General features: G+C 51.2%; 1 protein-coding gene across 3 annotated transcripts in view; it reads left to right on the forward strand.

Moving 5' to 3' along the window:
- Nucleotides 1-20662, forward strand: part of EMID1 (EMI domain containing 1) — a 62402-nt gene that overhangs the window by 17533 nt on the left and 24207 nt on the right. For all 3 annotated transcript variants that reach the window (XM_020996471.2, XM_020996470.2, XM_020996473.1), the window contains exons 3-5: nucleotides 656-759; nucleotides 14056-14133; nucleotides 15363-15424. In XM_020996471.2, coding sequence (XP_020852130.1) covers nucleotides 656-759; nucleotides 14056-14133; nucleotides 15363-15424 — 244 coding nt within the window. The remainder of the gene's footprint in view (nucleotides 1-655; nucleotides 760-14055; nucleotides 14134-15362; nucleotides 15425-20662) is intronic.

Genomic DNA, 20662 nt, shown 5'->3' on the forward strand with positions numbered 1-20662 from the left:
CCACTTACCCTCTGAGCCTCAGTATTATCATCTGTAATATGGGGATAACAGTCCCTGCAGATCTTTTTTTTTTCAGAGTTGTCAGGATCCAGATGAACTAGGGCCTGTAAGCTGCCTTGCAAACCTTAGATCTCTGCGGATATCAGCTGTTATAGCAACAACGGTTGACGCAGAACTCTCAGGTTTGTAAAGCGCCCTAACAGGAGCATTTCCTAAAACATCCTGATCAGGATCTTTTGATCCTGACAAAAATTCTGAAAGGAAAGCCTGCAGGAATTATTACCCTCATTTTGCAAATGAGGAAACTGAGGCCCATAAAGGTTAAGTGACTTGGCAGTCGACAGCCAGTAAGTTTCTAAGGGAGGAGGATCTGAACTAGTCTTCCTGACTCCCAGCCTGGGGCTCTCTCCACTGAGCCTCTGTTTCCTCTGAGGATGACACTGAAGGTGGGGGTGAGGACCCAGGGCACAGGAGGGTGGCGGTTATCTGGGATTGGGGCCCATCACTATGGGTTGGGCACAAGGAGCTGTCATTCTCTTGGCCTGTGATGGAGTGGTTACTGACCAAACAGCACAGGGCAGTGGTCGCTGACCAGAGAGGAGGTTCCTGAACCCTTCCGAGCTAAGCCACGTTGGGTTCCATGACTGTGTTGCAGCTACAGAACGGTGGTGAGACCGACATACAGGGTTGTGTACAAGACAGTGACCTCTCTGGAGTGGAAGTGCTGTCCGGGTCATTCAGGCACCAACTGTGAAGAAGGTAGGACCCCCAGCTAGCTCCCCTCCCCCGATGCCCTGGCCCTCCTCGGCTCCAGAGCCGTCAGCTGAGGGGAGGAAGGGGTTTGGAGTGGGTGGGAGGCTGCTGCCTCAGAGAAGAGCAAAGTCCAAAGAAGGGAAGGGAAGGGAAGGGAAGGGAAGGGAAGGGAGGGGAGGGGAGGGGAGGGGAGGGGAGGGGAGGGGAGGGAGGGGAGGGGAGGGAGGGGAGGGGAGGGAAGGGAAGGAGGGAAGGGAAGGGAAGGGAGGGGAGGGGAAGGGAACAAACATTTCTTAAATGAGACAATATTTGTAAAGCCCTTAGTGCAGTGCCTGACACACAGTAGGCACTTAATAAATGCTTGTTCCCTTCTGAGGGGAGCAGGGCTGAAGAACAGAAGGCAAGCTGCTGGGGCTGGGATCCAGACCTAGAATTTCTAGCTCACTGGACAGCTCACTGGTTCTGAAGTCAGAGGCTTGGGTTCACATGCCAGCTCTGCCATGTGTGTGACCTTGGGAAAGTCATTTCTCCTTGAGCTCCTGTAAAAGCAGGAGATTGAATTAGCCTCCAAGGTCCTTCCAGCCCTGGATCTGGGGTCCTAAGATCTTTAATCTGCTCTGAATTGGCCTGTTGATGTAGAACCTGGAAAGAATGGTAGAGCTGAGTTCCACTCTTGGCTGTGCCCCTGACTAGTGGCCTGACCTTGGGCCGTATCCCTTCTTTCCTCAGCTTTCCCATCTGTAAAATGGGGTTTCTAATGCCTGTCCATTAGTACAACTCCTCTCGCAGGGTCAATTGAGGTGGCATGTTTATAGTTACAGTAACAAATACTAATTATTGCCCCCCAGTATTTTATTGGGTAAAAGATGAGAAGCAGTGGAAAGAGCACCAGATCTGAGATCAGACAACTTGGGTTCAAATCCTCCTACCTAACAACCTGTGTGACCTTGGGCTAGTCCCTTCCCTTATGCCTCATATTCCTTATCTGTAAAATGGGGGATTGGTTCTGGATCTAGGATACTCCTCCAGGCCTCAGTTTCCCAATCTGTAAAATGAGGCACTCTCCCTCTCAACCCATGATCCTCCATGACCTATCTGGGTTCCCCATCTGTAAAATGAAGGGACTGGATTAGATAATTCCTGAAGTCCATTGTAGCTTTTGATCTAGGGTCCCTCTCTGGGTCTCAGGTTCTTAATCTGTAAAATGGAGGGGCAGGACTAAATGAGCTGCCCTCTGCTCCAGGGGCCTCCAAGGTTCCTCCCAGGTCTCCAGATGGAAGCCCTGATCCCTGGAGGGATGAAGGATGGGGGGGGAGAAGGGGGAAGAAATGGGGTGGGTGGATGTGCCATGTAAGAGGGCCCCTGAGGAGGGGTGAGGCTCAGAGAGAGAGCTAGAGAATTGTGTAAATGAGCCTCAAGCCCTTCCTGGCCCTAGGCTCTCCAAGGACCAGCCCTGCCTTTAAGCCTGACCTCCAGGGACCCGAGCCAGACCAGGAGCCAGTGAGAAGGAGAAGGGTGAGGAGGAGGAAGGACAGGGCAGAACAGGGGAGCGCTGGGCTCTGCGCAGAAGGCCAAGGAGGGCAGGAACCCTCCCCCTCTCAAATATCCTTCTTCTCTCCCTGGCCACTCCCCATAAGGGACAGGAAGGGACCTTGGGGAGGGAGGGAAGGAAGGCAGAGAGGCCTGTGGAGACGGCTCACCTCACATTCAGTGCCCAGCTCCCAGGGGCCAGCATGCCTAGATGCCTAAGGGATGGACTGGGGAGCCACACCAGACTGGGGGTGGGGCTGGGGCTGAGGAAGGTAGGAGGGGTTGGCAGTGAGCAAGGTGGGGAGAAGTAGCTGGGGGAGGGAGAGGAGAGGGGATAGGGGTTGGGGGGCAGGGGAAGGGAAAATCCTTGGAGACTTAATGGGCTGCCCCCCCCAACAGTGCCTCCATGCCCTGGGGGGACAGGGAAGGCCCAGCCATGGCTGTTCTCCAGGCCTGTCTTGTGATCTCCTTCAAGGATCCGACCTCCTTGGAAGGGGAGGAGAGGGGGAGGTGGGTCAGACTGAAGAGGGGGTAGCCAGATGGGAAGGGTCCTTCCCTCCTCCCCTCCCTCTCCCAAGGTTCTCCCCCTCTTCCTGTCTGGCTGGACCAGAGCTGGTGGAGAGGCCACGGGGCCAGGGCAAGCCTGGTGTAGGGAGGACTGGGGAGATCAGAGCCTGGAGCTGGACAAGCCTGGCCCCGAGTCCCCTCCCCCCCACAAAGCCCACTGCAAACTGAGCAGAGAGGCCTGGGAAAGGGAGAAGGGGCCAACCCCTTGTTCTCATGGCAACCCGGCTGGGGACTGGACCCAGGAGTCCTAGCAGGGTGGCCCAGGAGCTGGGTTCAAATCCTGCCTCTGAGGATGGAGGAGGAGGATGGGGAGGAGGAGAAGGAGGAGGAGGAGGATGGGCTGGAGGAGGAGGAGGAGGAGGAGGAGGAGAAGTGGGGAGGAGGAAGAGGAGAAGGAGGAGGAGGAAGAAGAGGTAGAGAAGGGGGGAGGAGGAGGAAGAGGAGGAGAAAGGGGGTAGGACGAAAGCCACAGTCTGCCCATGGCATTTTCCCTCTCTCCCTCCTGCACCTGACTGCCCTATGGTCTCACTGAGCTCAGATAGGGCCCCCCTCCAGCTGCATCCCAGATAAGCAGTCTCCAGGTGGCCCCCACAGCCCAGCCCTGCATCCTGCCCCCTACACTTCAAAGGCCCCTGACCCGCCTCACAGGGGAAGGAGGGTGCCTGACAGTGATGGCACAGCTTAGGACATCCCATTACAGCCTCGCATCCTGCGGCCATCCCCACCCCAGTCCACGAGCTCTATGAAATGTCCATCACATCAGGACTTGGCTTCCCAACAGGGTCCTACATCTAGGACCAGGGAGGACCTCAGAGGCTGTCCAGTTGGACCCTCTCATTTTAGAGATGAGGAAACAGGCCCAGGTCTTACCCAAGGTCACACAGGTAACAATTATGAGAGGCAGGATTTGAACCCAGGTCCTCTGACTCCAGAGGGGACTTTTCTCACTGTACCATAGGAACAAGGTTCTACAGCCAGCAGGGACCCCTTCATTTTACAGAAAAGTGAAGCCTCAGCTTCTCAAGTGATCTGTAACTGACAGGTAGCTCAGTGGTCACTGAAGGCCTTCAGTGAGAGGAAGCCCTCTCCCATTCTCCTGTGACCCAGCTCTAATGATGGAGCTTCAATGGGCCTCCTCTGCACCAGCCTCCCACCGTCCCTGGTTCTGCCCTCCAGCCAAGTAGAGGAAACTGAGCCTGACCTCCCAGGATGGCAGAAGTTTGAAGAGGAAGGGCTGACTGCTGTGAGCCAAGTTCTAAGGCCCACTGAACCCTCAGCCATCAGGGCCACCTCTGGGAGTCTGAGCACTCTCAGTTCTGTCTGGTCTCAGATGAGATCCCCATGGGAAGAAGCTGTGGAATAGGGGGCCCACGGTCAAGGCCACTCACAGCTGTCTCAACATGGTTTCCTCATCTGTAAAATGGGGAGAATAATTCTCATTTTTCTACTGACTTGGCCTTGGCCTCAATTTCCTTGTCTGTAAAATGACAGGGTTAGACCAGGTAGTCTTTCTGGGGTCCTTTCTAGCTCTTGAGCTATGACCCCATTATCTGAAACTGTTCTTTTTCTTACTGCGTCTAAGCCTTTGAGACTAGAGTCTTCGAGAAGATGGAAGGGATAAACCAAGATGGACTGGGCTGGGCTGGGCTGGGCTGGCCTGGGCTCTCTCTAGACCTTAGCCTGGGAGGACAGTCAGAGTCGGAAGAGGAAGGAGGGAAGGTCCAGCCCCTCTCACCTGGGCTGGGGCCCCATCTCTCTCAGGAAACAATGGCTCCGGGGCCTCCAGTGCCAAGAATGTGGGGCGTGGGTAGGCTGCCCAAGGGGAAGGGCGGGGAGCTGCCAACAATGGGCTTTGGCAGGGGCTGGGGTGGGGGCAGGGGGCTGGGTGGCCCTTGCCAGGCTAGGAGAGGGGGAGACTAACTCTGAGGATCCAGTTCCCTAAGGCTCCCTCCAACCCCAACCTAAGCACTTAACCCTTTAGTCTCCTGCTCATTAAACAGGCAGGCAAGATCCTAGAATTATAGCTGGAAGAGGCCTCAGAGGCCATGTAATGCACCCCCCTCGTGCAGATAGGGAAACTGAGTCTCAGAGAGATTGTCATTGGGATCGCAAATTTTGCTCTGGAAGGGACCTCAAAAGGAGTGCAGGGGTCACTGAAACCAGTGCTCCAAGGCCAGATCTGGGCCTTTTTGTTTGCGGGCCCCTGATCTAGTCGAATCCTCTCACTTTACAGGTGAGAAAACTGAGATTTAGGGAGGGGAAGCCTTTTGCCCAAGATCATGCAGGTAATAAGAAGATGAATAGGATTTGAACCCAGCTCTTCTTACTAACAATCCCCAAGTCTTACTAACTTTGGTTTTGCTAGGGTGGTGTGGAAATGAGTTCAAACACCAGGGCTGTGGACAGGATAGAAGTATTTGCGATATCAACCACCTTTTCTGGAGTTAAGTGCTTCCCACTGCCTGTGTCAGGGCTAAGTATAGGACAGGTGGCAGCATTCTGGGCTGCAGCCTGAGCCTCCCAGCTCCCTGGGGCCTGCCCCTGGAGCTCTGTTCCTCGAGCTTGCCTTGTGGCCTAGAAACCCTGTCTCCAAGCCCTCTCCTCCTTCATCCAGCTGTGATGCGGCCCCTATCTCTTCCCTTCTCTCAGGCCAACCTCAGCCCCCTCCCCCCCCAGGTGACACATCAGGGAACCATAAATCCCCCCTGTGTTTATTGAATCCTTCCTGCTTGGGTCAACAGGGCAGATTCCCTTTCCCCCTTGCCCCCACCTCCCTGCTGGACCAGCTATTCTCAAAGGAAGTGCTCCCCCCACCCCTAAATCAGGGCCCTCCTCAGAGGCCTAGGGTACACTGGGGCTAGGCCTAGCTGAACTGGGCTGAGCTGGCTGGGGCTGGGCTCTGAACAGACCTGGGCCAGGTCTACTTTGGGGAGACTTCACCTTGTTTTACCCTGGACCCCTTTGGAAATGAGTCTGGTGAGGCCCACATACCCCTACCCAGATTGATGCCAATTATATTGAAATACATTTATTAAAATATTGTTCCATCGGGGTTCACTTGGAGTCTGAGGTTAAGAACCCCTGAACTGGAGTCTGGATTGAACAATAGCACCAGGCTCTGAGGTAGGCTTGTGGCCCAGGGTCACACAGGTAGGTCAAATTTGAACCCAGGTCCTTCTGACTCTAAGGCCAATGCCATACCCATTGCACCGCCCTACCTCTGTCTTTGGTGTCGTTGCATGGTGGTGAGTCCAAGAATATCCTACTCTCTGAAGATGTGCAAATGAGGACATTGGCAAGGTCTTTGGTGGGTGTGAGTAGACCTTAATATGGAACAAAGAGATTACGTATAGAAGTCTAAGGTGTCATTAGGGAAATATGTACAGGAAGAAGGAGGAGGAAGAGAAGAAGAAGAAGAAAGAGGAGGAGGAGGAGGAGGAGGAAGAGGAGGAGGAGGAGAAGGAGAAAAAGATAGAAAGAAAAGGAAAGGAAGGAAGGAAGAAAGAAAGAAAGAAGGAAGGAAGGAAGGCAGGAAGGAAGGAAGGAAGGAAGGAAGGAAGGAAGGAAGGAAGGCAGGAAGGAAGGAAGGAAGGAAGGAAGGAAGGAAGGAAGGAAGGAAGGAAGGAAGGAAGGAAGGAAGGAAGGAAGGAAGGAAGGAAGGAAGGAGAGAGAGAAAGAAAGAAAGGAAGGAAGAGAGAGGAAGGAAGGAAGGCAGGAAGGAAGGAAAAAGAAAGAAAGGAAGGAAAGAAGGAAGAAAGAAAAGAAAAAGAGAGAGGGCAAGGGGTAACCAATGGATAGCCCCAGTTTGATGCTGGTATCCTTTCCAGGTTGGAAGAAAGCAAGGGAAGCCCCCTACCATATTGGGTAGACTCTTTGCCCTTGGGTGAATCTATAGGAGGATTGAACAAAAGTGGCCCAGGACAGGTAGACAAGGCTGGGGCACAATCTTCATCATTGGAGGAAACGTCCATAAGTAGAAATAGCAGATCCATGGGGATCCTTGTGTACCTCTAGAACTTAACACAAGGCCTTAGATGAATCAAAGGTTAAAGAATTGAATTGAACTGTTACAATGGGCAGCTGAGGTGGTAAAGTATGGGGAGCACAGGGCTTGCAGTCAGAAAGACCTGAGTTCAAATCCAGGCTCAGACACTGACTAGCTTTGTGACTCTGTGCAAATCATTTAACCGCTGTCTGCCTCAGTTTCCCTGTCTGTAAAATGGAGATAACAATAGCACCTACCCCTCAGGGTTGTTATGAAGATCAGATGAGATAATATTTGTAAAGCTTTACTGTATTATAGAAATGCTAGCTATTATTATTATTACATGTGTCAGCCAAAATTGCAGGTGGGATCCAGAGCTCCCAGGTAAAAGGAGGTGTCCTCTACCTTGGTCAGACCACAGCTAGAACCCTGGGTTCGGTTCCATGTGCCACATTTTAGGAAGGACTTGGACAAGTAGGAAAATGATGCCAAGATTGGAATCCCCAGGGACTCCTGCCCCTTGGGTCCACCAACCTGAATGTTGCTCCCCACCCTCCTCATACTACCCTTTTATATTACCTTAGAGATCTGGTGTGGACTAGAGGTGTTGGTCTAGGTTTTGCTTTGGGTTGGGCTGGTCTAGACTTTGGCCTGACTGATCTAGATTGTTCTGGGCCAAACTTTTGGTTTAGTCAAGCTGGGTTTTGGGTCGAGCTGCTAGTCAAGCTGGGTTTTGGGTCGAGCTGGCCTAAACTTTGGGTAAGGCTTGGCTGGACTTTGAGTCAGACTGGCCTAGATTCTGGGCTGAGCTGTCCTTCTTCTGAGTTTCCCCTCTAGTCTTCCTGACTGGACTAGAGTCCAGAGCCGAGTTCTACCTCCCCATCCTGACCCATGACCCCGAGATCCACGAGCTGTAAATATTTACATTTGTAAAGTAAACTCCTGGCTGGAGACACATAGGCCTTTGGAGGGTTGGGGTGGAGGAGGGTCATGGGGAAGATCGGAGTCCAAGGAGCCAGGCCCCTGTGATCGCTGACCTGAGCTGACCTCGGTCAGAGCAGCAGGAGGGGGAGGGGCCAGGTTTCCATGACTGTGGGAGCTGCCCTCATCCTGCCCACGCTGGCTGGGGTGGCTGCCTGGGCGAGGACTGGAATTAACCCCTCAGCAGCCAGACTGGCGCTACACGGGGGAGGGGAGATCCATTCCATTCAGTCCAACCAACAGAAATGCTGGGCTACAATTGGAGCTTCTAGGAAAGAAGTCTAGAAAAGACGGGCCCCAGTGAACCACCCTGTCTTCTTTGTAGAGGCGAGGGACAATGGGTACAGAATACCGCATACACTCATTCTCTGTCAGGGGCTGGCAGGTTCTGCTGCTCTGCTTTGGTCTTCTTCAGTCTTTGGTCAGCAGGAAGGACCCTGTGTAGGGCAGGGAGGGCTGTGCCTGAAAACGAGCTGAGCTCTGTCACTGGCGTGAGGAACTCCCTGAGGAGGGGACTCCCTCCTCCAGCGCAGGTCAACACTCTTCATCCACTGACTTGATCAGGGTCACGCGGTCAGGAATTATCAGGGGCAGAACTTGAACCCAGATCTTTCTGGCTATCAGACCATCTCTCTGATGCCATGATGCCTCTCTTTTTATAACATGGGTTAGAATTCAGCAGGCATCCCTAGGGTTAAACATTTTAAAAACAAGTTCGTGGATCTCATGTTAAGAGTCCCTGGACTAGGTGATTGTAATTTCTATTGTAATTTCTCCCAGCTCTGACATCGCCTATTCCAAGGCCCTCCCAGCCCTGACATCCCTAGCTCTAAAGCCCCTCTGACATTCCCTGTTCTAAGGCCCTCTCAGCCCTAACATCCCCTGTTCTAAGGTCTCTCCCCGCCTTTTGTATTACTTTTATTACAATTGATTCCCTTCTCTCCTCCCCTCCTCCCATCTTATAGACCCCCTCCAGGCAGGGTCAGTAAGGGTTTGTTGAGTAGAAGGTAGTGACCAGGACCTGAGGACCCTGAGCTTTGAAGTCTCCCCACTGGAAATGTTCTATCCATTTTTGTGTTTCCAGGCAAGTGTTCTGTCCAGCACCAAAGCCAGGAGAGGGGCCTGGGGCTTCCCTCTGGTCTTGGTTTTTACCTCCCCAGAGGAGTTCCTAGGTGGGAGAGGGGATGGATCAGGGACAGCTTCCTGGAGGAGGCAGCAGCTGAAGCTTCATCTCTCCTCCTGCCCTGTATGCAGCAGGTGGTTAATCGGTGTGAGTGGAAAGATTAAGAAGGAATGGGCTTGAGCTGGACTTTGAACGGTAGCTAGGATTTCAGCAGGTGGCAGTCAATCAACTAAGCAATTATTAAGCTCCTACCATATCTCAGGTGTCAAGAACAGATATATTCAAGTATCCTAAGCAAGGTTATGGAGGCATAAAACCATGGGAGGTTACAGAGGGTGACAAATGGGGTGTACCGAGGGTGCTGCAAAGGGGGCTGCTCCTGGGCACCCTGATATGAAGGGGGAGGGAACAGCACTTTTAATTCTTCAGTAGCTTAGAAACCACTTTTCTTAGCATTGGGCTGGGGAGAATAATTCACTGAACTAGGAAGCCACCCCGTGGTACCTCTCTATCTCTCTTCCCGGCCTCCACAACAATAGCTGTACAGTAGCTCACGTCTCTGCCAGCTAACCTAAAGGCTGGTTTCAGGCCATGTGTCCCAGGCCAAAAACAACATCGGCCAACAGCTCAGTGTCAGATACGTCTGCGAAGGTCAGGGCCTGATTGTGAAGGGCCTTGAATGCCCAAGTGAAAGCGTTTGACCTGGACAGATCAGAGGGTGACCTGGGTTTAAATGCAAGCTGTTCTTCTTACCACCTCTACGGTCTTCCTCTCTGCTGGCCTCAGTTTCCTGATCTGTACTGCAGGGGGTGGTTAGATGGACATCCAAGATCCTTCCAATTTTAAGTCCCATGTTCTGAGGAAATGTGTTTAATAGACAATAGTGAGTGAGTGGCTCTCTTTGCTAAAGGCAGTCCCTGCCCTCAAGGAGCTTACAATCTAATGGATTTACCATTAGGCCTTCAAGACTCCCAGTCTGGCTTTCTGCCCACCAGGCTGCTTCGGTGTGTCAAAGAGATGGGTGTTGAAGGAGAATGCCCTGTTCCTGGTTTCCAAGCCTGTTCTCCATGGAGCCATGATGACTTGAGAGGCAGGATAGTACAGTGGAGAGGATGCTGGACTTATAGTCAGGAAGACCTGGGTTCAGATCCCACCTCGGACCCTTACTAGCCCTCTGATGTTGGCCAAGCAATTTAATTCTTCTGGGTTTTGGGACCATCCTTTCCCCGGCCTTCAGTGTTCTATCATAGGGTGAAGGCATAGACTTGGCTAGATGCTGAACATGTGTGCCCCATCTGGAAGGCAGAGTCAGTTTTACAGTTCGCTGAGCCTTCCATGTTCAGGGAAGGGGGGGGTGGTCTCCTTGAGGATAGGGGAAGGACAAGGGCAGAGGAGTTGGGATTTAGCTTTTCTTCCTTCCCCATGAGCCAACTGTGGGAGCCCCCTCCAAGACAGGGCCTGGATTTGTTTGGGGGTTTTCTGGTTCTTGTGATCAGTGAGGGGTGGGGGCTTTGCATGGCTGAGCACTCCCTCCCATCCCCAGCTGACTCTGTGGAAAGGGACCTCAGAAGGCAAATGAGAGCAAGAGATAAGAGCCAAGTTGGGTAGTTTAGCCCCTGGGGTGATGGAGGGGCCCCCAGGGCAGTCAGCACTGAGGAGTCTGGGGACAGAGAGCCCTCTCCCAAATGAAGCCCAGAGCTGAACTCTCGGGGTCCTCCCTAGCCCAGGAACCTGGGATGCTGGGGGTGGGGGGAGTCTTCTAGCTCCAAAATCTCAGTCTAGGACAAGAGACAGCTGGGGCTGGAGAGCGGGGTGGGTCTTTCCCATTAACAGCTGGAAGCAGATGGGCGTTCTTGTCTGTGTCCCCCTGCCAGACCAGCTCTCCAGGCCTGTGGGTTCAGATTTTGTAAACACCCTCCCCTGGCTTCCCTCCGTGCCCTGCTCCTTCCCCCAGTCCATCCGTGTCCTCAACTCATCTCCTTAGCATCCCCACCCCTCTGGTCTCCCCATTCCCTGGGGTGTCTTTCCACCACCTCTGACCTGGACTTTGGTCTCAGCAGGCTGACAAAATAATAATAGTAATAACAAGCTATATTTATATAATAACAATAATAACAGCTAGCATTTATACAACACCTTAAGGTTTCCAAAGTGCCTTACAAATATTTCGTTTGGTCCTTATAGCAACCCTTGAAGGTAAGGGCTGATTATTTATCCCCATCGTACAGATGAGAAATCGGAGGCAGCCAGTTATGTCCCTTGCCCAGGGTCACACAGCAAGCAAGTGCCTGAGGCTTGATTTCAATCCGGATCTTCCAGACTCCAGGCCCAGTGCTGTCCACTGAATTCCCCCTTAAGGGGCTCACCCCATGCACCTGGAAACTGAGAACTCCATTTCCTCTGTCCGTTCCCCATTCCTTCCCAAGCATGGCTACAGCAGCAGCCTGTGGTGATGGAAAGAACACTGGCCTGCAACATATTCTCCACGTGACCTTGGGTTAGTCACCTGTACAACGAGTGGATAGAGTTAGATGACCAGAAGATCCCAAGCTCGCAGTTCCGATGCTCTGCTCTAGAGATCCTAGTCACTTGCCCTCAGTTTTCCCATCTGAAAAATGGGAATGATAATCAGGCGGCAGTGTGTCATAGTGGAAAGTGCTAGAAGGACTTGCATTCAAATATTGCTTCTGACCATTACTACCCGTGTAATCTTGGGGAAGTCACTTGTCCCCCGAGTCTCAGATTCCCTTTCTGTAAAACAAGAGGGTTAGAGTAGGTGACTGTTCAGGAACCTTCCGGCTCTCAGTCCGGCTCTGCTTCTTCCTGGTTGTATGGCCATGGACAAGTCACTTTGCCTGTCAGAGACTCAGTTTCCTTATCTGTGTGATAGGACTTGCAGTACCTTGTTGTGGTGTGGTGGGGAAAAGCATTTTGCAAACTTTAAAACTTGATAGAAATTTGAATTATTTTTTCCATGCAAGGTCTTCCACTTTACGGCCTTGGGCAAATCATTTCCTTTCTCCAGGCCTCAGTTTCCCCATCTGTAAAATGAGGTTGGGCTGTCTGATTTATGACATCCTACCATATTCTTGGCCTTGTGTGTTTGGGGGGTGCGGGGGGTGGGAGGGAGTCGGTACACTTTTTCTAGATAATCTATACCTTATCTAGGCAATTCATACCACATCCAGGCAATTCCCACATTGGCAGGAAATTTCTACCTTCTCCAGGTAATTCACACCTCATCCTGACATTTACACCATATTCAGACAATTCCCACATCATCCAGGGAAGTTCCAACTTCTCCAGGTAATTCACGCCTCATCCTGACATTTACACCATATTCAGACAATTCCCACATTGGCCAGGGAAGTGCCACCTTCTCCCGGTAATTTACGCCTCATCCTGACATTTATACCATATTCAGACAATTCCCACATCATCCAGGGAAGTGCCACCTTCTCCAGGTAATTTATGCCTCATCCTGACATTTACACCATATTCAGACAATTCCCACATCATCCAGGGAAGTTCTACCTTCTCCAGGTAATTCACGCCTCATCCTGACATTTACACCATACTCAGACAATTCCCACATCGGCCAGGGAAGTTCCACCTTCTCCAGGTAATTCACACCTCATCCTGACATTTACACCATACTCAGACAATTCCCACATTGGCCAGGGAATTCATACCTTATTCAGAGAATTTATATCTTACTGAAGAAATGGTAAAAAGGGAGGGATTTACCTCAGCATGCCTAGCATTCCCATAGTGGGCTTCCAGGCTTCACTTGAAGCCCCCTAATGATGGAGGACCCACTATCTCCTATTCCATATTCCTCAGATGAAAAAGCCACAGTCTGCCACAAAGAGTTTGGGAACAGACAATGCCAATAGTTAAATATAAACAGAGCCCAAGAAGTGACTCCAGGCACCACGTGCTAAGTGTCAAGATTAGACACAGGCATTAAACTCACTGAGCTGGTCCTCGGAAGGATGGGCAGGACACAGACCTCTGCTCCACCCAGCTCGGGCCCTACCCCCACCTCCTTCCAGCCAACTCCTTCCAGGCCCCAACTTCTGTCACCCACCCCAACTCTGGGAGCCTGATCCAGCTGGGCACCTGCCTTGCTGGCCCTGGCTCCGTCCAGCTGTGGCCTTCGGCCACATGAAGGGGTAAGGTGGCCAAGTCTAGGCCTCCCCTGAGTGTGGTCTGGGCTCTTCAGGGATGTGGGGCCCAGATGGCATGGCCTGGGAGGAGGGCTGGGGCACGTGCCAGGCTTGAATCTCTCTTCACTCTGGCCCCGCCCCAGTGCCAGCTGGTGAGAAGGCTACCAGCCCCTGCCCAAAATTGGCTCTTGCTTTCATGTGAAAACCTTGACTCTGGGTTCACCAACAGTCACTTCCTCCCAAGAAACCCAGTTCTGGGCAAGGCTGTTTACGGCTGGAGGTGTTCGAGAAGAGTCTGGGTGACCCTGTGTCGGGGTGTGGGAGAGGGACGGTCTTGTGCAGGTCTGGGTGGGGCTGCGTGGCGGCTGAGGTGATGACGATGATGATGATGATGGTGAAGATAATAACAAGAGCTGACATATGGCACCTACGAAGTGCCAGGAGCTGTCCTAAGCGCCTTACAAATATCATCTCACAGCCTTGGGCATGAGGTGCTATTATTATCTCCATTTTACAGAGAAGAAAACTGAGGCAGACAGAGATGAAGTGACTTGCTCAGCTAGTGTCTGAGGCAGGATTTGAACTCAGATCTTCCTGACTCCAGGCCCAGCACTACCCACTGTGCTACATAGCTGAGATTCCTTCTAGATCTGAGGCTCTGTGATTTTGTTACCATGTGTCTCGGCCCTTCCCAAGGGATACCTCAGGGACAAATCGACAGAACCACGGAGGGGTCCTTGATGAGGCCCAGACAATTCCCAGCCCAGCCGACAATGTGGCATGAGATTTTGGGGCCTCTCTGGGACTCAACATCCCCATGGGTAAAAGAGGACAACTTCCTCCTGAGTGCTTGCATAGCAGGAAGAAGCGGGGCTGCTAGAGGCTCCTGGCTCCTGGGGTGGGGGCAGCGGAGTCTGCTGCTTAGGATGACGCATTTCTGATCACAGATGTCATCAGTTCCCTGGAGCCCGGCTGGCACGGCCCCTCGTTACGACGAATGGCCCTTCATCCCACGGCGTCTTCAGGTGAGTCCCCCCAGCCCCTGGTGCAGCAGGGCAGGGGACAGGGACGGCCTCTGTCCTACCTCTGTGGGAGCCTTCCTCGGGAGGGGAGAGTGGGGCAAAGGTGCCTCAGGCCTTCAGGCAGGAGGGGGCCTCTGAAGCAACACTAGACTTTCAGTGATTCCATGCATGCCCAGGTAGGCTGGGGAAGGTAGCGATACAGGCAGACCCCTCCTTGTCCTGGTGGGAGCCCTGGAAGGGGCTAGAGGAAGCCGAGAGATCCCTTGGAAAGGACAGCCCTGCCCAGACCCTCTCCACCCTGAGAGGAAGGTGGCAGAAGGAGGATTCATGTGCCCATTGCACAGAGGGGAAAGCTGAGGCATAGAAGGGAGGAATTAAAGCAGCCTGGCCAATAAGATCTCAGAAACAGGGCATGAAACACAAACCTGGAACCCGGAGCTTGGAGGGGGGGGGTTGTGGTTTGGCCAGGACGACAGAAACAATGGGGTCTTCCTTCCCCATCCAAGCGAGGGGAGGGTCAGCCAAGGCCAGGGGTGGGGAGGAAGACTTTGCATCTTTACAAGGGCTCACACAGCCTGGTATAACCATGGAGACCCGGCAGCTTCAGCAACAGGAGTGTTTCTGTGGGTCTGGAGGAGAAGCAATTAACCCCCAGTTACCACTGGGAAGTCCGAGGGCTCCTGGTCCCGAGAGTGGCGGGCCTCCAGCTCAGGCCCAGTCTTCCAGCCAGCCCCCACCCCCAGCCCCAGCTGCTGGCCTGGAAGGCAGGCAGCCTTTTCTGTCCTTGGAGCTGGAGAAGGTTCGCTCCATCGCTTCCCCTCTTTCAGACCCAGATCCGAGAGCCCAGTGAGACTCTGGGGAGGCTCCCTCAGACAAGGAGGGCCCTGGGGTCGTTGGTCAGAACACGAGTAGATTTGGCCAGGGAAAGGAGGGCAGCTCTAGGCCAGGGCAGCCAGCCAGCCACAGGAAATGGCAGAGGTGGGGGATGTAGGGGAAAGAGCCATGGTCAGGGAGGCCTTGCCTGGCTCTGCCACTGACTCACCGCATGACCCTAGCTCAGTCACATCCCCTCTCTGGGCCTCAGTTTTCTCATCAGTAAAATGGGAAAGAATGTCACAGGGAGCCAAGGGGAGAAAAAATGGGGAAGGCTCCCCCTTACCTCACCCCCGGGAACAGAGAAAAGGTGGTGGGGTCTGAGCAAAAGCTCAGCCCATGTCCTTGTCCCCCCTCAGGTTGTTTGAACTGCAGCAAGGTAGCTGAGCTGACGGAAAGGCTAAAGGTGCTGGAGGACAAGGTCAGTGCCCCACCCCAGAAGCAGCTGCCACAGTCTCCCAACTATCCCTCAGGTGCCGCTTGAATACCACCTGTGACGGGCAGCTCATTATCTTTCCTCACTTCCTGCACCCCAGGCTTCCCCTTTGCTCCTCCCTCAGCCTGTCTCATTGGTTACTTAAAGGTGAGGAAGGTCTTCCTTATGCTGAACTAAAATCTTCGATGTGAATACCACTCTACCTTGTGAGTTGGGGGTCTGCCAATGCAGATTAAGTCTGCACCTGCTCTGCAGGTTACAGACCAGAGCACTTCGGGGTTATGTGATTTGCCGTCATCGGTCAGAGGCAGGGACTCGAACCCAGGTCTTCCTGGCTCCAGTGCCAGGTCTCATCCACGACACCATTCAGCTGGCTTTTCTTTTTTTTTTTTTTTTTTGGCTAGGCAATGGAGTTAAGTGACTTGCCCAGGATTACTCTGCTCACTTTTATGTCTTGGAATATAAGCTCCTTGGAGCAGCTAGGTGGTGCAATGGATAGAGCACCGGCCCTGAAATCAGGAGGACCTGAGTTCAAATCTGGCCTCAGACCAACCATTTGATACTTACTAGCTGTGTGACCCTGGGCAAGTCACTTAACCCCAATTGCCGTAAAAAAAAAAATTTAAAAAACCGAACCAAGAATATGAGCTCCTTGAGGACAGCACTGGCCTTGCTTCTCTTATGTTGGTATTGCCAGCACTGAGCACAGAGCCTGGCACAGAGTAAGCCCTTAGTAAACATGGGTTGACTTGTCGGTTCACTTCTTGATAGCCACACAGACATTTGGAGAGACCAATTGTGTTCCAAGTTCAGTATTTAAGTATCTGATTCCCTGTTCTGGTCATCTGGGCAGTTTATATTTGGTCGCTATCGATCCATCAGTGCAGGGTCGAGACCCACAGTGTAAGAAGTGCTGAAGGGGTCACGAGTGGAAAACGTTTAAGCCCTGGACTAGATTGTCAGTTTTATTACCATGTAATTGGGCAAACCAGCTCCTAACAGTCACCTTTATTACTTTTATTTCATCTTCATTGCTTGTGAATTCACTCTTTTCATATTCGATACTAATAACTTAGTACTATTACCAATAACCGTCGCCGTCATCCTGACTTCTGTCTTGCCACTGGCCTTCAATGACCCAGGAGGAGAGAGTGAGGCTGATGACTGTGCCCTGCACAGCCCTGCCTCACTTCAATCCAATTCACTCACGAGTCAATACATCACCCATCACACCGGGATGTCTTTGGCCTTCTTTGGGAGCAAAGGACAAACAGCCAGTTATTTGGATTTCTTCCTTCTCTTCGTAGCTGCCTCTTTCAAAGCTTCGAGCGGGGAAAGGAAAGAGAGATAGACATAGGTGGATGGTAGGATCAAGTGTGGACTTTTTCAAATATGGGGATGAGCTGGGTTTAATGGTAGGCGGTTGGAAACAGCCAATGGAAAGAGAGAAGCTAAATGAGAGCGTGGGGGATGCTATAGGAGGCAATCTGCTGGAGAGGATGGGATGGAAGAGGATTGCACGTGGACATATTGCCTCGGCAAAATTCTCTTCATCAGAAAATGGAATTAAGGAGATTTTGTTGTGCAGTCATTTCCAACTCTGTGCCCTCATCTGGGGTTTTCTTGGCAGAGATACTGGAGCGCTTTGCCATTTCCTTCTCTACTCATTTTATAGATGAGGAAACTGAGGCAAACAAGGTGAAGGGACTTGCCCAGGGTCACACAGCTGGTTGTTGATGACCCTGGAAGAGAGAGTGAGGCCGATGCAGCTGATGCAGCTTTGTGCAGCTCTGCCTCACCTAAATGCAATTCATGGGCAAGTCAACACATCACCCTGTGATGTCATTGGTCCACTTAGAAAATGAAAGACAACAGCACATCAGAGGCAGGATTTGAACTCAGGTCCTCCTGACTCCCGGCCTGGCACTCTGTCCACTGTGCCACCTAGATGCTAAGGAGGAGATAGTGGTGGGTTGTTTCTGAGTGATGTGAGATTGGGAGAAGGGGAGCTCTTTGCCAATGGATGGCCAAATGAATTAGGAGGTGAGAAAGGGGAGGAAAGGTAGGAAGGAGTCAGCCAGATTAAAGACAGCTGTAAATGCCGAGTTCTAGTAACTGTATTTTTGTTAGCGTGGCCCAAGAGCCAGCGGCCTTCCTCACAGAAGTCTTGCCACTCGCTACCTGTCTTACCTTGGGCAAATTGCTTTTCTCTGGGTCTCAGTTTCCCCCTCTGTCCAATGAGGGAAGTTGATCTGATGACCTACAAGGTTCCTTCTGGCTCTAGACCCATCATTCTCTGAATTCATTTAATCTCTCTGGACCTCGTTTTCATTAGCCGTAAAATAAGGAGATTCAATTAAATGACCACTGAGCTTCCCCCAGTTCTAAACTGATGATTCTCTGACTCCTCCAACACATCAGTGTCTTTACTAAAAGTCTGAAGCACAAGGGATTAATATTTGAGCATCCCATGCCCTCTCTGTCATGCCCTTCTTTATCAAGAGTAGCCCAGTGGGCAGGCCAAGTCATCAACTCTGGACTCTTGGAGTTGAGTCCCATGGTTCTCAAACTTAAAAATCGTTGGGAATCCTCCAGAGATCTGTTGTTTGTGTGGGTTCTAGCCATGAATATTTATTTTATTAGAAATTAAAATATCTTACTATGGTTATTAAAATCATTTTGAGCCTGCAGGCTCCCTGAAGGGTCTGGGGACCTCCGAGGATCCCAAGACTGCACTTGGAGAACCAGTGCCTAAGTCTATGGCCCTCCCCCTTGCCCTCCCTTGGGTAGGGCTGACATTGCTGAAATATCCTTTGCCAAGGAGAATGACCTTTGCACTGGAAAAAAGCAGAGCAAAAATGGCAAAGAGGGATCAAATACCCCAAATAAGTAAGAAATAAAGTTAGATGGAATATATGCTTTTAATTTTTAGCAAGCGTCTGCAGCAGCAGCACTTAAGCCTAGGTCTTCTGGCCAAGGTGAATTATAGCATCTAAGACAAAGAACTGGTAAATATGAAGACTGAGCTGCTGTCAGGGAGATCATGGAGCACCAAGAGTGGTGATGCTCACCTGCCTTCAGGCCCCACTACCAGGGAGGCTGAGGCTGGGGGAACTCCTAGGCTCAGGCAGTCACCTGTCTACACTAAGTCTGACACCAATCCGATGAGCCCCATGGAGGAGGGAGCTAGTGTGTTGCCTTAGGAGGGGTAAATCAGTCTGGAAACTGAGCAGGTCAAAGCTCCTATGCTTGTCTGTAAGGGGCATTCCCATGAATAGTTCCTCTACTTCCAGTCTGGGTGAGATGGGGAGACCTAGTTAGAAGGAAGAAAGGAAGGAAGGAAGGAAGGAAGGAAGGAAGGAAGGAAGGAAGGAAGGAAGGAAGGAAGAAGGAAGGAAGAAAGAAAGAAAGAAAGAAAGAAAGAAAGAAAGAAAGAAAGAAAGAAAGAAAGAAAGAAAGAAAGGAAAAGAAAAGGTAGGAAAGAAAGAAAAGGAGGAAGAAAGAAGGAAAGAAAGAAAAAAGAAAAGGAGGAAGAAAGAAGGAAAGAAAGAAAAAAGAAAAGGAGGAAGAAAGAGAGAAGGAAAGAAAAGTAAAGAAGAAGGAGAGAGAGAGATCTCAGAGAGCAGGAAAGGTGAAGCAAGACTAGAAGAGGCCACATATGGTCTTGACTTTCAAAAAGAGAAAGAGAATGGAACCTACAAATCTAGGCAAATGGGCTTGACTTCAATTCCTGGCAAAATTCTAGAGCATATCATTTAAAGGAAGGTTAGTGAATGTCTCAATAAGGAAGCAATGATCACATAGAGCCAATGTGGCTTCATCCAGAGCAGCTCATGCTGGACAAAGCCTCTTCTTTGTAGGAGGGTCCTGAGGCAGAGGAGCAGAAGGTTGTAGAGGCCATCTACCTAGATCTCAGCTGAATGTCGAAGGCATCTCCCACTCTTGTAAGCCCATCACTTGGCCCTGTGCCTGGCACAAAGTAAACACTCGCTAAATGCTTGTCGACTTGACTATTCTTGAGCACAAGAGGACTAGACAAAAGCAGAATTATATGGATGTAGAACTGGTTGAATGGCTGGATCCAGAGAATCGCCGTTAACAAATCCATGTCAGTTTGAAAGGTCTCTAGCAGAGTCCTCAGGGATCTGGGCTTGGCCCTGTGGTATTTAGCATTTTTATGAATGATTTGGATTAAACACCTTAATATCACGTACTGAATTTTACACGATCGTGCGTGTACAACATAACAGATTGCTTACTGTCTCGGGGAAGGGGAAGGGGAGAAAGGGAGGCAGAGATAGAATTTGGAACTCAAACCTTTAAAAAATGTTAAAAATTGTTTTAACATGTAATTGGGGGAAAATATCTTTTAAGTTATGCACTGAAAGGGATAGCTGGATAATAATCAGGATCCAAAAAAGGTTATGACATTCTGGAGAAGTGAGCTGAATTTAGTGGGACCTGATTTAATTGGGATAAATATAGGCATGAGTTCAAGAAGTCAACTTTATAAATGAAAAGATGGCTAGCCAGCAGTTCATCTGAAAAAGATCTGGGGACTTTAGGGGACCACAAGCTCAGTACGAGTCCATAGCATGTCAGGCAGCCAAAAAAGCTAGTGTCATCTTGGGCTGCAGCGAGAAGTTGAGGACTAGAGAGGTGCTGGTCTTTCTGTACTTGGCCCTGGTCAGACCGCATCTAGAGAGTGTTCAGTGCTGGGTGACACGGATTGGAAAGGATATTGATAAGTTAGAAAGTGTCCACAGAGGGGAGACCAGGAAGGGGAAGGGCTCTAAATTCATACCAAATGGGGATCAGGGGAAGGGATTGAGATGGAAAAGAGCGAGTCCAAGGGTACCATCTCCAAGCATTTGAAGAGCAGTCACACGGAAGAGGGATTGGTAGCCTTGTCCGGTCTGGCCCCGGAGATTGCAAAGGGGCGGACAGATTCAGGCCCCATGTAAGGAAGAACTCTAACAATGAGCACTCTCCCAAAGAGGACCGAGCACCGCTGCCTTGGGGGGTGATGGGCTGACTCTCAGCAGATTTTTCTTCCAACAGTCTAGATGACCACATGTTTGGAATATGGTTTAGAGAATTCTTGTTCATATCCTGGCTGCTCTAATTGACCCAGGAGGGCCCTTCTAGCTCAAAAATTGGGTGATTCTGAGTTAGTTACAGAAGGTTCTCCTCTCCCTGCCCCGCTCTGAGGCCTGGGCCTCC

Source organism: Phascolarctos cinereus, unplaced genomic scaffold, assembly GCF_003287225.1.
Source record: "Phascolarctos cinereus isolate Bilbo 61053 unplaced genomic scaffold, phaCin_HiC Scaffold_4;HRSCAF=312, whole genome shotgun sequence".
Lineage (NCBI taxonomy): Eukaryota > Metazoa > Chordata > Mammalia > Diprotodontia > Phascolarctidae > Phascolarctos > Phascolarctos cinereus.